The 17,293-nt window shown below is 44.8% G+C and overlaps 1 protein-coding gene across 5 annotated transcripts in view; it reads right to left on the reverse strand.

Annotated features, from left to right (window-relative positions):
- Positions 1-11,026: 11,026 nt before the first annotated feature.
- Positions 11,027-17,293, reverse strand: part of LOC143431517 (uncharacterized) — a 45,597-nt gene continuing 39,330 nt past the window's right edge. For 3 of the 5 annotated variants that reach the window (XM_076908301.1, XM_076908304.1, XM_076908305.1), the window contains exons 4-6: positions 15,027-15,240; positions 12,564-12,698; positions 11,029-11,471 (exon numbers count right to left, since the gene is read on the reverse strand). In XM_076908301.1, the coding sequence (XP_076764416.1) occupies positions 11,279-11,471; positions 12,564-12,698; positions 15,027-15,240 (542 nt within the window). In that variant the 3' untranslated portion in view covers positions 11,029-11,278. Of the gene's footprint in view, positions 11,472-12,563; positions 12,699-15,026; positions 15,241-17,293 lie in introns of all 5 variants that reach the window. The other 2 variants (XM_076908302.1, XM_076908303.1) reach the window with 2 other exon arrangements.

A 17,293-nucleotide genomic window follows, 5' to 3' on the forward strand; every position in this document is an offset into this window, starting at 1 on the left:
TCGGATACAATTTTACGTATGTACTTAACTATCGTTACTTAAAGTAGCTAGAACGAGAAAAATTCAAGGGTAAATACAATGAATACAATTCCAAGTTGGATGTCACGCCAAAAACTCTGTTCATCAGGATGAGGGTCGTTGATGCCTGTTGCGACGCTTGGCTATTCACACGTTCGATGACACGTAGAGAAGAAATCCAAGCTGATGCATCGGCACATGTAACATACAATGTATCACGCAGTACGCACAATTGCTAGTTTAATGTTTATTGTATAATTCCGCGTAAAAAGTTCATGGTAACTGTTAAAAAGTTGTTGGTATTATGATCATAGGCACAGCCTCGAAGTCCCGCAAGATGGCGCCGCTTCGGTACGTTGATTATATTTTTCTGATTCCCACGTTGTACCGTGTTTACTCTCGTATCGTAGTTAGCAGTGTTGTACGATACACCTTAATTGTGACGTTGTTGAACGCTGAATATAAAAATTACCTCCGTAATATATTAATTCTCCGCGGAGAAATGACAGAGCTTGAAATCGTGTCTCACCGGCGAGCAATCCTTTATGGGTCACGTGACGCGCATGCGCACGATTCTGAAGTTACCGCGCGAGCCGTTTGAAACTTTAAATTGTGAAACGAGGAATGCGAGCAAACTTTAATCCGTACTACGATTAATAATTAAACTGATCAGCTGGAATTGCATAAAGAGATACATTTCGAGCAAAAGGAACTGCGTAAAATGCCGAGTCGAGGGTGAATTAAAAATGAAACATTGATCGATCGTAGCATGAGTAATAGTTGCACGAGAAATTTGAATCTACTTCACTGTATGAAGTGTCTCGAACCGATTTCAATGTTCTGCGAACAGCCTAAACTATACAGATACGTAATTTAGGAACGATAGAGTTTACAGAGTTGAGATTACCCTTTTATTCATTAGTCGAAAACGAAGTGGCTTATATATAAAAAAAAACGGACGCGCCTTTTTCTCCTAATTTTATGCGTGAACATGTAACATATATATATATGTATCTGCGTAATCGTTTTCTGCAACAGAGTACGAATTGATTTCAATGTTACAATGACAACAAATTCGATTGGAATGTATTTGAGATTATGCTATCTTGATTCGCCCGATTTAGATATCGACGGATAAGTTTCGTTCCCGTTGTGTTATTCATGTGTTTTTATTTTCTATAAACAACGACATATCTGTGATGCGTATTAAGAAATGCGAAGTGGTACAAGGAGTATCAAATATGTTATTAATACATACACGTATTCAACTTGCAGTACTGTGCAAAAGTCTTAGGCGATTCGTAACACTGGTTTTGTAGTGGCAATTAAATATATCTTTGGAACGTATTTCTACACGTTATTAAGGGGAAACGAATCGTTAGATATCGTCATCGTTACTTTAGGTAATTCACGATTAAATCTCGTTCACGGATTTTTAAGAAATTTTGAAATTATTAATAAATGATCTCGTCCAAATGTTATGGGATGTACAAAGAAAAAGTGGCTGTTTAATTTGGTAAAAACTGAATGTTAGGAAATGCCAAATGAATTTACTAAAAGATTATTACTGCGGTTTAAGCAACCTACGAATTTTACATGGTACTGTAAACGATTTTGTCTCATATAAACATGCCTACGTCGACGTATCGACGATATTTATCGTCTATTTATTAATATCCTACAATTTCGTGAAACTCTTCACTGTTATCCGCATCTTTTCAATTATTAAACGACTACTTAACTGATGGAACATCGATGAGAATGGTGTTTAGCGTAAGTTCACTAATATTATTCAGCTGTCGCTGTCCTTTCACTATGAACGTATTTATTTATATATGCAACACTATTTACGAGATAAGTAAATAATCTGTCTTTTTAGAAAACGATTACTATAACAAATGGGTTATATATAACGTTATTTACTGTGCACTATGTTATAAAAGGACAATAAAAAGAGAATTAAAATACCACGCATCATTTTTCAAATCTTTACGATTAAATCCTACACATTAAAAATGCGAACTCTGGCCGAGCAGATTTCTCCAACGATTGCTACCTATTTTATCAACAGAAAATATCTATCGCATCATGTTTAATTTCATCTAATTAGCAAGATCAAATAAATCGTTAATGAACGAAATTGAAAATAATAATGCGAACTTACTGACTGATTCTAATGAACTTCGACTCGTGAGTAAGTGAACATAAATGGAAATCTCTCGTTACTAGTCACATGAGCCGCCAAAACAGTGGAGGCAGCCTGCACCTAAAAGTGAAACGATCGGTTAATTTAAGGATGCAAAAGATGCACGTTTATTCGGTAAAATAATGTACAAATAAATAGGTATGTGTCGGGGATGAATACAATGCGTTTCATCAATCTTCCTCACCATTAACATATCGAAACGCATGGACATACGTTCGATACACGTAATGAGACTCACAAGAACCGATTATATCGTTTCTCTTTCCTTCTATCTCTCTCTCTCTCTCTCTCTCTTTCTTTTACGCTCTCTCATTCTCTCCCTCTCTTGCAACTTTCTCTCGTTCCCTTACGAACACGCATCGAGTTTTTCTTCCTCATTAGAAACGAAACTAGAGGGTATGTACGTACAAAAGTTGCGGGAATGACGTCGTGGTACGCGATAGGTCTCGACAAGCATGACCGTCATCGAGTTATGATAAGTATCCGTCGATGTCTCCAGATGATGTAAATCTCTGTTAGAAACGCGATGGCTTGATGCATTTTGCTGTGGATTCATCGAACGACGTCTCGTTTTCTTCTTGTGTAATCCCTTTTTCTCTATTCTTTTTTTTATAAATCGGTGGACGAAGGGGGGAGCGTAATGGTTTCTCTGTTCCTTACTGTACTGGAGCTTTAATCGTATATAGCCATAACCATTAATATATGCATAGGTGTTTTCGACACAGATACCGAGTATAGAGCACACTATTTTTTTTTCTTTTTATTTATTTCTTTTCCTTTAATCCGATCGACACAATGTCAAGTAATAATAAGAATAATAATAAAAATGATAATAGTAATAAACTGGTAATGATTATTAACGTTAACGATAGTAATAATAATAATAATAATAGTAATATGATGATGATAATCATAATAGTAACAGGTGTAAAACTATATTAGGCTAGGTGGACTTGAGTAAATGAGGCTGAGAAGAAATTCAATATAATAATATCGTACGTTTTCGGCTTATGGAACATTCATTCGATGAAGCAAACAAAAAAAAAAAGAAAAAAAAGGCAGCCACGCTGGATGGAGTCATTGACGAGACATGCCTCCGTTCATCACCGAGCTCGCAATTGGAAAGGTGTCCTATATCGTTTCTTAATTAAATACCAACTATGCGCTATCGAAAAAATAGGCCGTATTCGTCTTCTACCTCTACCGTCTCCATCTCTTTACGTAGTATAAAAAAGAACGACGAGAAAAGAATGGCGAACGCTGTCGACGGACAAGGAATCGTCACAGCACTCGTTCAATGTAGTATATAATTCATGAAAAACTGCGTGTACGGCCGTTTCGGTGTTATCATGCCCGTAGAGATCTTTACAGCGTGATTGTGAATCGATCAGAACGTATTTCCTAGTCCATTCGTTCTACAACCACGCTGTATAACTACGTTTACGAAACGTGTAGAGTAAAGTCTCGATGTACGTAACGAAAGCAACCTGCACACAAGTCTGTGCATTGCGAATTTACAGTACACGCGTGCAAACGTCGATTTCGAGAAAATACGGTATCGTTTCGTCGTATTTCTGATGCAAACGGAAGTCCTCGGTTCCGCGAGAGTCGCTCGACTCTCGTCCGAGGAATCGCTACCACTGATAGTCATACAAATGGATTTCAAAAGATCAGTTCACTGGCGATGCTGATTGGACGCGGCAACCTATATAAAATCAAATATCGAAGGGTTTCGAATTGTTCTTTTTAAACGATAAAATGATAACATCCCTCGAAAGGATCACGCGTTCCTTCATTCCTAATTTTTGATCCCCTTCACTGATGTAACGCATTATCTATCGAGAGTTTAATCAATCGCGGAAGATTGCACGCGATATGATAAATTATCGGAGCAATTTTGTCGAATCGTAATTAACGGCGAACGCATCCGTGGTAAATTACACGGGTAATCTACCCGCGCGAAGGTCCTGTCCATTATATTTACACGTTAGAACGATAGCCTAAATTCTTAGAACGATTAGACAATTTAATAACATCGCAGATGTATTTTTTTTAACACCTCCCCCGAATCCTTACGCTCTATTTCTTGCTATGGATCAACAACAACAACGGTCATAACAAATATAGAATTATTGTTTTAATTATAAGGGCAGATATCTTGAACACTTGACACCAGTCACTCTGAATACGCCCACCATTTGATTTACGCGGCCAACAAAAATTACTATTCGCTCGAAATAATAATTGAACCGGTCATAAAATTTGTTTGAATTGTTTTCTTTTATATGTATCTCCCTTTTACGCTGACAAGACTCGATCGACGCGATTACCAGAGTACCGAGAAATAAAAGAAATGCAAAATTTAATGCACTTACACGTATATCAACAGGTGCGCGTACAGTAATTGTAATCCACAGACACAAATGAGCGCGCTAAACGTATCCTTAATCGTTTAAGTCGTTGCAGATAATATATTCGTTTACACTTCGTACAAATACACACGTCCGACTGTTTAATGTTCCCAGAAAAAGCGTTTTATCATTTTAAGCAATCATTCCCGCCTCTACCCGACCAGATTTTCCCCAGCGTCGGACTGTTGGCGAAAAAAGATAATCTACAATGTCAATCGACGGACGACATTTAAACTCACCCGTACTGAATAGTCGATAGCTCGTTCTCGATCAATCTCACCGTCGAAACTTAAGTTTACCCCGTCTGATTGGTGTGTTCGAGCCGGCGGATCTTTTGAAATCGCTTTGCGTACCAGTTACGAAGCGCGCGATCGTACAAATGAATTCAAATGGATTAGAAACGACTCGGAGACGAATGATTGAAGTAACGTGTGAGAAAAACGCGGATGGGGGTGAGGGGGGATTAGTTTCCACCGGCGTTACATGTAAAGTATCGTATATCTACCATGAATAATATATATATATATATGAATACATATATTGTATATGTAATTCCATCGTATCGTTTAATCAGCCTCTTTCATCGACAGCTATAAAACCGATTATTCGGACAGATTCCGCTTAATTAGTATCGCGTGGATGCCGCGTGGATGCGATTGATCAGATCGTTAACAATTCAGGCTGTTGATCGCGGCTGAACCAGAGTTCCTGCCGCTGTTCGAGATTTCCTCTGCTCGCATCCTTAAGTCGTAGTTTAATTAATTACCTAAAATCATAACATTTATAACGCCTTACGTTGCTACATTTTTCTATCACAATATTTGTTTTTCTTCCTTAATTTCCTTCTGTATCTCTCCCTCTCTCTCTCCTTCTTCCACGCTTTCTCTTCCCTTAGAAATGAAAGAAGGAGAAACAAGAACGTTGTTCCTATCGTTTTAATGAAACGCGAGAAACGTTGATCCTCACAACTGGATACCGGAGTGTTCTCCCTGCGACGAATCGACGACTGGCAGGTTTCAGAATAAACCACTCGCGCTCTCTGTACAGAGTCTTAAATTACTACTCGAGTATATCGCACAGGATGAGGTCAGCATTGCTGGACTATTCTACATGTATTCTGTATTGATCCTTGAAGAAGGTCAGTTAAACACCTTGACCATGTCACTGTCCATCAGTGCTCTGAATACCTTCGGGTTATTACAAATACTATACTATGTGTATCAAGCAAATATGATTTGAAATGAAAATACTCCGTACAACTCTGGCCTCCATTGTTCCCTCCCCAAACAGAAGTTAAAAAAAATGCCCGTGTACACCAATTACCATAATTTTACTGTACCCTATAGATGTTCAATTCGAATCACGATCGAACTTAACTTTCGCAGATACCAGTCAGCGATTCGTCGCAGAGATTCCCCGTGCTCGTAATCTCCGTATCGTATCTAGTTCGGTGCAGCTCAATAATCATGGGGAACGTAATCCATGTACCATTCAGCATCCAAATGGACGCCAAGTTTAAGCTACGTCGGGAGTCCCTCTCCGCGAACGTAAACGTCGTACTTAGTCCCGACCACGGATGAAAGTAAAATGCATCGACTCGATTCCGACTCGATGGTCCACGGTAGTGGTCCCTACCGTATCGTTCCCTACTTTTTCTCCTCCTTCGCGAACGCGTGCACGTGCGTATGGCATCTTCGACGAGGAACAACCCTTAAATAATTAAATAACAAGACGCCCGCCTTCTCCTCCTCGATCCCACGTCAGTCACGAGTCTCGTCTCGGATAATACCAAGCGCGCTGGAGTACAAAAAAAAAAGTGAGCCTCGCGTATCGCTATGTAAGCAAGTAATTCGACGCATCTTTTGGCACACGCTTCCCTAGCACGACCAACGTGCCCTTGTCTCGCTGTACAAGATCGGACAAGCATCTCATCTCTCTCCTCTTCGTTTTGTTCTGTGCACAGAGCAACTTTAGGTCGATCACTGTATAGTATTCCTCGCTGAGACCTACATCAGTTCGCTACCCTTCGCTCGTTCTTCGTTTCGTCATTGATTCGTATGGGTGTATGAGAATAATCGTCGCTGAGTTGAACTATAGAATGAGAACTGGTACTAGAACCGTTTACGATTAATGTAAATATATTGTCGGATATATCAGAAACCAGTGTCCTCTTCTGTAATACGTTTGTGGTCGATGATACCTTGCGATTCGTCTTTACTCGTCCCATCCCTGGTTCCTCTTGCGCGGGCTCTCCTCGACGTCCACGAATTCACGCAGGACTAACGCGTTCAACGATCCGTTCAACGCTTCGGTCGGCTCTGTTGCGTAGGATTCAGCTCGCACGATGCTCAGAAGGGTTTGCATAGCGGTATAGGAAGTTCGTTCTGCGACACGTGCCCCGTTGGATTGTTCGGGAGATTTGTAACGAAGTTCGATTCGAAGGGTAACATCAGAATTTCGTTGAGCACGATCGTACACCCGTCGTACCATTCGCATTCGTTCATTATCGGGCAGTTTCTGTATCTCCGTTGCGCGACACCGCCCTCGATCTCTCGCGGTTGAAAAGATTTTATAAAAATAGAAACAAATGACACTGGGATGATCCAATGTTTCATGAGTAAGGCGAAATAGGGTGGGAGCAATTCTTCTTCGATCAATTCAGGCAAGATGTATGTTTTTCCAACGTGTTCGTCTCGATCACGATTCTCTTCGTCTCTGGAACGCGTTTCGTTTGTTCGACGGGTGTCGATAAAAAATCTAATTCTCCTCTAATATGTTACAGCCCCTCTCGAACAATCCGTATTAGAAACGCTCGTTTGGAGGAACGAACGCTAAGGTCGTACAGTAATTGGTCGTCGTTAATCGAACGGTCGGTTTTTACGATTTGCAACGGACAGCGGGATAATCTCGACGGCGAGCCACAAACGTCTTACTTCGGTGTCGGAAAACTCGTCCAGAGCCAACAGTTCCGCCGATCGTCCTTTAGTTCGACGCATCGTCTACCTACGTATTTACAGGACTAGAGTCTTATTTTAAAAATCTCGCGCGCCCGCCCGGCTCGAAATTCCCTCCCTCAATCGACCCTCGGCGACGTTCATCGTCGATCGCGAACTGTTTCCTCGTTTCGCGACCGAGAAGAGGCTCGGATCGCCGAGCAGGCGATGAATCGTGAGCGAGTCGTACGCGTTTCGCCTTAAGTCTAGAATCTTAGAGACTACCTGTGTAATTAGCGCCCACGATAATTAAACGACGCCTCCTCGACGTTCTCGACCAAGCACTAACCCACGAAGCACCATCGAGCGGATTTCTCGAACGAATCCCGGGAGTCTTTTCTCTCGATTTAATTTCATACGTATCTAAGCGTGTTTTTTTGTTTTTTTTTGTTAGCTTTTTTTCGTTTTGTTTTACTTAAATCTATTATCGTGGGCAAAGGTCCGATTGACGGATCCTATCAAACAGTGGATTCGTTAGTTTACCAGAAAGAGTACAGTCAACCCTTTTACAACACGGTTACTGGTGCTCTGAGGATGCAAAGTTTCATTTAATACAGAACGAATCGAACTGATTTACATTTTACTTGCTTTTGAGATTCTTCCAGCGCGGTAGAAATTAATCGCGGTTATAGAAGGGTTGGCTGTGACCGGAAAAATGTACAAAATCATTTCTCCTTCGAGTTTCTCTGTACCTTTTTCGCCGCTTCTCGTCGCGGCTAACTCTTTCGTCTCTCTCTCTCTCTCTTTCTCTCTTCTCCCATTTTCGTTTGTTTAATTAGTATCTGTGAGCACGTTTCCTTCATGGTTCTTCCCGACGATGATATCCGCGCGAACCAATTGCCTTCAGGATGTTTGTCGTGGCGATTCCTCAACGGGGGATTGGAAACGGGAAGTTCGTTCGTCGCGCGAGGTGTTACCACTATTCTAGTTGTTAAGTAAATTACGAACGCGCTGTGTAAAATCGATTCTTCGCTTCGATAGCAGCTTGTAGCGGCGACGATGGAATGGCGGTGGTATTTAGTAAATGCAGCGATGTTCGATGTTCTCTCCGTGGGTGTGAAAGCGCGCGTATTCGCCCTGGTTCCTCCTCGATCCGTCGTCGATTCGATCGGTGGTTTGCTCAGGTGGTGCACGCGATGGCCGCCGTTGGAGAACGCAACTCGCACCGAATGATACCTGGGGGGTTCGTTGATTGTCGTATCTAAAATTGTATACGTTAAGCGCGCTCGACACTTGTCGCTCCGCCGCGCTCTGTTCTTCGTAAAATCGTTCGATCGACGGATAATCGATGAACACGATGCGAATTTCGAATGTTAAGCAACAATTTAGCAACGACGTTAAACACGTACGACGAGTAATCGAGTTCCCTTAAATTACGACGTTTAAATTGACACTTGTTCACCATTGTTTCCTGTTCTCCGGGCGGAGAGCCGATTAGTAACGAGCGATAATTAAACCGATGCTTTTCCGCCGTTCGTCCGAATTATTAGCGTGAGATTTGGTTAAGCGAACCAAAAGAAAGGGTGCTCGAAGCGTTCCACGCGGGGTGAAGCATCGTGCAGTAATGATGGAAACGTTATTTCGTTCTGGCGGATGGGGTAAAAATCGCGCATCCCTCCAATTAATCTTTTGCGGTCGAAACTTCTCGAGGGTGGTTCTGGCGATCAAGGATCGCCTCTCGAGCCGCGAAGAAGTTGCATTCTAACGAGAATGCCTCGAAAGGTCATCGCTGACGAGGAGCGATCGATCACGGCCGTCGTAACTCGGCCGTTATATCTCGGTCCTCGCTCGCGTTTCGAAGCTACGAACGATTTTTAGCTTCGCTAGGAATTGGGTTCGCTAAAAATAAGCGTCGCGAAAAATTAGCGTCGCCGCCGCCTAAAAGGGAGCCCTGAGGAACCTCGCGTGATCACGCGGACGCACTTTCATCCCTCTCCCTTCGATCGATGGGAACTATTTAGATCGCGTTCTGCAAAGATGGTTTCGATCCGCCTTGGAATCGAGATTTGGAAGAAGGAATCTAACATTCAACTTAGTCGAGCCTCATATATTGATTTTAAACGATAAGGAAGCACAAACGTCTGGACAGAACTATTCTCCAACAGTGAAACGATTAATTTTTAAGCGAGGAAATATGATTCGTTTCCATGGAAATGAAAATAATAGGCAGTTCGTTGCGTACTTAAATTTGTAAACGCAAGTAAAAATGCATTTCATCAGGATTATCGTATACCATTACTTTTATGCAATAGATAGTATCTATTGTTAGACGACACTGCATGGTAGAACGTTCGAAGATCAGGTTATTCGATAAAGGATAATGGATGATCGAATTCAAGAGGCTCCGCTGCAATTTCAATTAATCTTGGACCATTATGGGCATACCAATTTGTGTGCATCGAGTAACAAATGAAATCCACTAGATCGTTTTGTACGCGCAGCAGACTGCGAGAGAAGTTGAAGAAGAAATAAAAGAAAGAAGCTGGAAATGGGATGGAAAAATCCATCATGGCGTCACGAAAAGTAAGCACGCGGAAAGTTAAAAGCTCACGTATAAAAATTACAAAAGTTTATCGCAAGACATACGATTGTCGGTGATAAATTTGTTCGGCAATAAAATGTTTGTGAATGTTGGAATGTTACTGGAAATAAATAAATGTTACTCCCGTTGACGCCATATTGGTTTGCACTCTTTTATGCGTGAGAGATTTCAGATTCCTCTCAAGAGAGTGTGAAAAGGAAACGCGATCTCTAAACTGGTTCTGCAGAACGTGGTCTATGCAAGCTTCAGCAACTGTTGACGCGGCGAACCTCTTCTCAATTTGTGTCCGCCTACTCGTCTACCTTCTTGCATCGATCGCTCCTCTTTGAAAGAGGGCAGGGTACAAGAGCACGCCGTCAAATCGGACAAAGTTTACAAGCTAATTTTCAGCCAAGACACGACTACGCATACACACTAGAATTCCCGTTGAATTTGGAGAGCCCATGTATCCCTCAATAGCGTCGCGAGTTCCCAGTGCGTCTGACCGCTCGTCAAACGCACCCTCTCTCTCAGAAGAAGGTAGACGCGTCGCGTGTTTCCGATTTCAGGCAAACTTTCCGAGCAAGAGAATCTCCGAAGCAAATTGACGGCCGCACGGTGGCGGTTTGAAATAAGATACGAAAAATCCACGAGGCTAAGGGCGAACGAATTAGCCGGGGGCAATTATCGGTTGACAAATCGTCGGTGTCCCGGCTGTCCCTCCGTTATCGTAAATTACCCGACGTGGCAGAGTCGATAATTGAATGTTTGCCAATAGCCTGAGAGCTGCGCCAGCCTGTCCACTTGGCTTCGTTCGATCCCCGTGGACCTCGGTATCGGTGGAACCCCTTTCTTCGACTGGCAACAGCGATTCGAATCGCGCACGGTCCCCATCGTCGTGGCGCGGTTACGAGGATCCAGTCGGAAGCACCGCGACGTCGTTGTCGACGGAAAAACGGGGCGATCGCTCGACGAGGAACGAGTGATCGCGGGTCCTCTTCGTCGCGCGATCGCGGCACGACGATCGTTCGCCGTACCCACGTCGCTCGGTTGTTCTCACGCTGGATTCCTAGGTCAATGGCGGCGGGTCCTTGTCGCAACGGTGCACAAAGCCGTGCTGTTGCTGGGGTCATCCGCTCGAGTGTTCCGGCAGCAGTATGCTGACCGATTTCCTATGGGCGGACCCGTTCCCTGCGGCGTTGCTCGCGTTGTTACCAGCCCGATGGGACGGCGCTACCACGCGCACTTCCGGTCGCGGCGACGCCTCGCGCAGGGGGCTTCCTACGTTCGCCAGGTCCTCCGGGCTTGTCAGCGTGGCCGCTCTGAAACGTGGAACGGTCTCGTGTTATTTGGTTCCTCGTAGGAAACGGGGAATTAATTTCCATCGCGAGGTCGAGGCTTGCTGACATGCCATCGCCACGTGTTGATCGCGTTCGTTCATCGCGCGATCGATTTCGCGTGACTAAATATCGCGCGACGGTAGCTGTATGGAATTCAAAGTCTGACGGGACTCGCGTGGCTCGATTGAAACGCAGACGAGTTCGGTAACACGGGCGCATATGGAGCGGCGACGGCTGCTAGCTCGCCATCCTAGATAGGTCAATATTGCTAGGCGCTTTGTGCCGCGCTTTTTGCTGACAGCTCACGGCCCCGTGTATCGCAGCGCGCTTTAAGCATCCGCGCCGCGATGAATATTAATCACCAGCGGCGCGCACCGTCGAACATCGCCACTGGTAACCTGGTTACTATTCTTTCTGATGATCCCCGCGGACGATACGCCAAATGGAATAATAACGCCGCGCTGTGCGCGTAATAGCGCGCGTTCGACGGATCTTACTCGAGAGCAAGCTGATGATCCATTCACTTGAAACTCTGTCTCATCGATTGCATCTTTCAACCGCGTACCGATCTGACGCTACTCGTTCTAGAAATTCAGATAATGTCGATCGTTATTCAGAAACAAATCGCGTTCTGCGCTCCTGTTCAGCGTGTCAATTTCAAAACTGACGCTTTGATCCCAAGGACGACGGCTCGTGTGGTAATTCCATTGCGATCACGGCTCACGATCGTGTTAGTCAGTTGGCTGACGCGAAAACAACGAAGACCTACCAGTTCACCAAGCGTTTCCAAGTTTAAAAGAAAAGATCACGCGATAAAGGCTTCGTCCCCTCTTTTCTCATGATCCTTAACCATTTGGCTACAGCTGGCGCCTCTTTACCCTTCGAAATTCCTTCCACTCTCAAGGGAGCCACGATGAATTGCACTCATGCTTCGTTCTGCTTGAAATTATGAAATCTGTGCGCCGTGAAAATTGATCCTCCGCTTCCCACGCGGCTGGCTCGCTCGAAGACGCGTCTCACGCGTGTCAACGGTCGGCTGCGAAGACGGATTAGAAGAAACGGAAGATTACCCACCTGTGCTGCGGGGGCGGCGTGGGCGTTCTTGACAGAGGGAAGCTGGCGACTTCTCTCGTCACCGACAGCGATCGAATCGATCCGAATGTTTGGTCCGGGGACAAATTAGCACCGACACTTTGCACCATCCCGCTACTGAAACACACCGAATCATGGACATGAATTAAATCCGCGTGGGGCGGCCGATCTCCCTCGCGTCGATCTCTCACCAATCAACCGGAGGCGAGCGGAGATTAATTAGATTTTTCTCTCTCACTGGGAAACTGGTAAAGGGAATACGAGAAAAATGCGAGTAACTTCAAAGACCGATCGTGTAACGTTGATTCAAGGAAAACAAGGAATTGCTTCAACTAAATACGGATGGAGTTCACTGAAAATTCCTTAATCACCTTCTCTAAAGTCTAATGGAACTATCCTGTCGAATGAGTAATCTCGTTGCTGTCCGATTCGACGCGTATCCGCCGTAGAGAAAGAAAATAAACTGGTCGAAGGGAAGGGCCCATCCAGGGGAAGAACGCGTCGAGCGGGTCGATAGATTTTCCGCGACAGGTAGGAGAGGAGCCTACAACAGATTATCGTCGCGGAGGCAGCGGAGGGTGCTCTGAACGCACCCTGGCCAAGTGGATGGTTATCGATGTATTAGAGTGGAGCCGTGGATTTCGAGACGCCGCATTATGAATTATTCAGAGCGGGGTGGCGCGGCAAGATGTCGAAGTTTTTGCCGACAAACCGGCTTCGCCCCCTCTTTTTCATCGTGCATTTTCTCCCGGCGAATTGGGGAAGTTTCCGTCTGGCGGGCCGCTCGACGAACTTGTTACGCGTTTTCTCGTCCGATAATGACGTATCGACGGTGCCGATGGAACTTTCAATCGCGGGAGAGTCACTTTCTTCAAGGGAGAATCCGTCGCGACGCGTTGAAATTGGAACGGTTTTCTAACGATTTCTGGGTAAATCCAACTCGGCGGAAGAAGTATTTCAATTTTATCCATTGAAGGCAAAAAGAAGAGGTGCTCGAAAGTCGATTGGTATGGACTGGATAAGGGGACGAAATTAGATCAGCGAAGTTTACTCAGTATCTTTAATCGCGACGAATCCCCCTGGCCTCTTCCGCGTGGATACGTCTGTACGATTGCTGGATATAGCCTCCTATGAAATATGAATCAGACGACAGATATTTTTAGCGGCGAATGACCTTTCGGGGTGATCAGTCGCGTTCTCGATCGAGGAGAAACGAAACGCTTTTAAGAATTTTCATTAGAACGATGTAGTAAAAATGAATAATTAAGTGGCACAGAATTACAGGCTTTACTTTCCTCGATTTTATGCTACTACGACTTCGTCGCGTATTGTCGTAACGCTATGAAATATTACAGAATACCATCCACTTCGTCGTACCTCGCTGCTTTCTCGTCTCACTTAATTGGTTTCCGTACTTATATCTTCGCTATACTTCTGCGTAGCTCGATTGTTTGATCGCGGCAAATGTCACACGCGAAAGACGAGCATCGACGTGTCCTTTCTGAACAGGCGAACGAGTTTACGAGAGAAATCCGTCCTCGAGAGCGTTTCACATCGGACGAGGACCGTTTCGAGGCGTCCGTTTCGAGCACCGTTACACGCGCGTGCTTTCGTTACGAATGTAAATTGCTGGGGAATACGATCGGACTCGATCGAGGAGCGTGCACAGGGCACTCGTGATTGACGTCTCGAGGGAGCCTGCAGTCTCGAAACGGCCTCGAGGAGGAGTACGCAGATGAAGCGGAGGAATTGCGAAGCGATTCGAGACTCGACACGTGCGGCTAAATGTGGCTGCGTCGAACGATGGACTCGACGATCGTTGTTGCACGGCTAGGCGTCTGAAAACATCGCTGCGGAAACACGCGATGAATTTCGAACGCGGAAGGAAAACAATTCACGGGTGTTTACGTGGCTGTTTGAAAGTTAGCGCGGGTACTGCTCATCGCGCGGACGTGATCGGGGCGATGTTAAAGGTAACAGGCTTTCACTGTTCTCCACTACGAGAGCAAACGATTCCCTCTCTCGTCGTCGTTTAGCCTGTTTCGCGTTGAAAAATTGAGCAACGTTTGCGGAGGTATTCGACGAGCTACGAGCAGCAAACAACCAAACATCCTGGTACACCTCTGCAACGCGCTACACGCAAAACGTCCGTGATCACGACACGCGGACAATCCGTTGGAGCGTTGCTCGATGCTTTCAAGCGTGACTCGAGTACGCAGGAACTCGACTCGTTCGAATCAACTAAGCAACAGAATAATGTGCGCTACTTTCTCTAGACTTTGGTCTCTGGACTCTACTGGTTGCGATTTACGGTTCCTTCGTACGATGCGGATGTACAAAATGATGTCCAATCAAAGAGGATGAAGAAGCGTGAACAATTAAGGTTGTTGTCCATTTGGAAGAGGCCACAGGAGCGAACGCGAGGAGTAAAGGACGCGAGCTAACCTGACCGAGCCTGAGGTGACCAAAAATGGCATAGGCGTTGGACACGGGCTCAATGGCGAGCTGCTGACCGAGCTACGGGTGCTGCTCAGCACGGAATGCGGACATTGGGGTGGCCCAGCGTGCGCTCCAGTCGACGCGTTTCCGTTCTTGCTCGAGGAACGTCCTCTCAGACAGGGGATCTTCGACCAACCGCTCACATCCTTGCCCGTCACACCTGCGAACAAACATTCGTCGATCAGCTGTGGCCTGGAGAATTTTCAATGCCGCGTAAACCCGATCGGGTCACTGACAATTACTCCGAATTTCACAGATGGGTTATTCGAGCACAAGTTCCTAATTAATTCCGAAGGCAATTACATATGCTAGCATTTACTACACGGGCATATTCAGAGGACGCGTGGTACTTAACTATTAATTATTATCCGATGAATTTCCAGCGTTAATTGAATCTTCGCTGAAACAGTCGGGAACGGACCACGAAATCGGTTAATAGAATTCACGGATGTAATAAACAGGATGGTATATAATGGGTTTCAATTGATGGAAAAGTTAATTAGCCGATTATGAATTTTAGATATTTTTAAATCACGTCTATCTTAATTTCTCCGATTTTCTTGCATTTTTACGCTTCAAGTGATTAATCATGAATATTAATGAAACTTTGATACATACTTAGCGAACTGGTTGCTCTTATTCTTAACGATCATCCTAATTACTAATCTAATCGGATGTAAAAACACTGCTTTACGCGTGGCATTTGATTATTCTAAGACTGTAGAATGTCGCTGTTCTGTATGCAACACGGAATAAAAATTGTGCATCGGTAATCAAAGTCGCGCAGACTTCACCGAGACACGGTTAAAGAACGCTCTAAATACACGGTCTGGATAATTCCAGCCACCGCGGTCTTTATAAATTATTCATAAAAAGTATCGCAGCGTGTTAATTTTACAATATCGTGTTCCTCGTTATGCGGCATGCATGCTAATGAAACCACTCGGCAGCTGGCAAGCTACAAATTTCCTCGATGTCGGAAGTGGAGGATCGTTGTGAGAGGCGGCCTTGACCATGGAAGGTCGAAGGTCTCCGTGTGAAAATACGAAACGACCGTTACGTACAGATATAAAAATAATTCCTTATGATATCGAAAAAGACGCATCTGTCTGTCCCTTTGACGTGTTACCACCCGCCATTGTTTCTTCGGGAAACTTCCTCTACAGGTACAGAGTGAAATGAAGAATAATCGATTAGATTCAAAACGTCTTTTTAGATTCAGAAATCTGAACAAAACTTAAGATGAGACGAGACTACCCAACATTAAAAATGGAACCACCTTTGGAAACCAGCACAGAGTTGCAAAAAGCGACCGATATGTGCTGGCGAAAGAGTTAAATATACAGCGAGCGTAACGAGCCATCGACATTCCGATACAGACGTCAAATATTTACGCTTCTCGATATTTCCACAAGCAACCATTTGCATTTCCTTCGAGCAATCTACTCCGCCATCGAGTCGAAGTAGAAACACGAAGATGGCCGACGGAAGCAACAAAGTTCGAGCACCCTCCCTGCGCTCGAAACTGATCGCAATTTCCAACCACCCCTTAAGAATCCTAACGCCCAGTCCCATCATTTCCCTGTGGTATTTCCGATTTCGAGCATCGCGACGCCGTTCCCGATCCTCGCGGTTGTCGACCGCGTCCTGTCTCGTCCTCGCGGAAAAATGAAGACGAGAGAGGTGGAGAAGGTGGAAGGGCAAACACGGCAGCTCCGGGGATAAATCGATAGCGTTGCATCGAGACGGATCGACCGCACAATAAGGGCCAAAGAGATACGCTGAATGTTCCGCGTATTGGAGAACCGTCGAGGAGGGGATGGAGAGCCTGGTGAAATCCAGGATCTCTCGGGGGGTACAAAACAAAATCGAGATGCAACGATCCACGGCGTTCCTCCCCCGTCGAGCTTACTCCTGTGTCTCGATAAATTCGTTCCATTATATAACGGAATTGGAGGATCTGTCTCTGAACGATGGCTGCCGGCTTATCGAGATTCTTAATTGAACTCAGCGCAATCAGATTGGCGTGAAACAAGTCTCTCGATCGAGGGTGATGGCGGCTTTTAAGGGAAGAAATGTTTGTTATCGCTCCTAGTTCCATCGCCAGTTTTAGCGATTTAATTCTGGTCGGAGATGATCACAGGAGTTTAATTCTTTCGATTCGACTGGAATACCTGAGTCTTTATCGAAGTAATGGTAATAATAATTGGATG

Source organism: Xylocopa sonorina, chromosome 18 (assembly GCF_050948175.1).
Source record: "Xylocopa sonorina isolate GNS202 chromosome 18, iyXylSono1_principal, whole genome shotgun sequence".
NCBI lineage: Eukaryota > Metazoa > Arthropoda > Insecta > Hymenoptera > Apidae > Xylocopa > Xylocopa sonorina.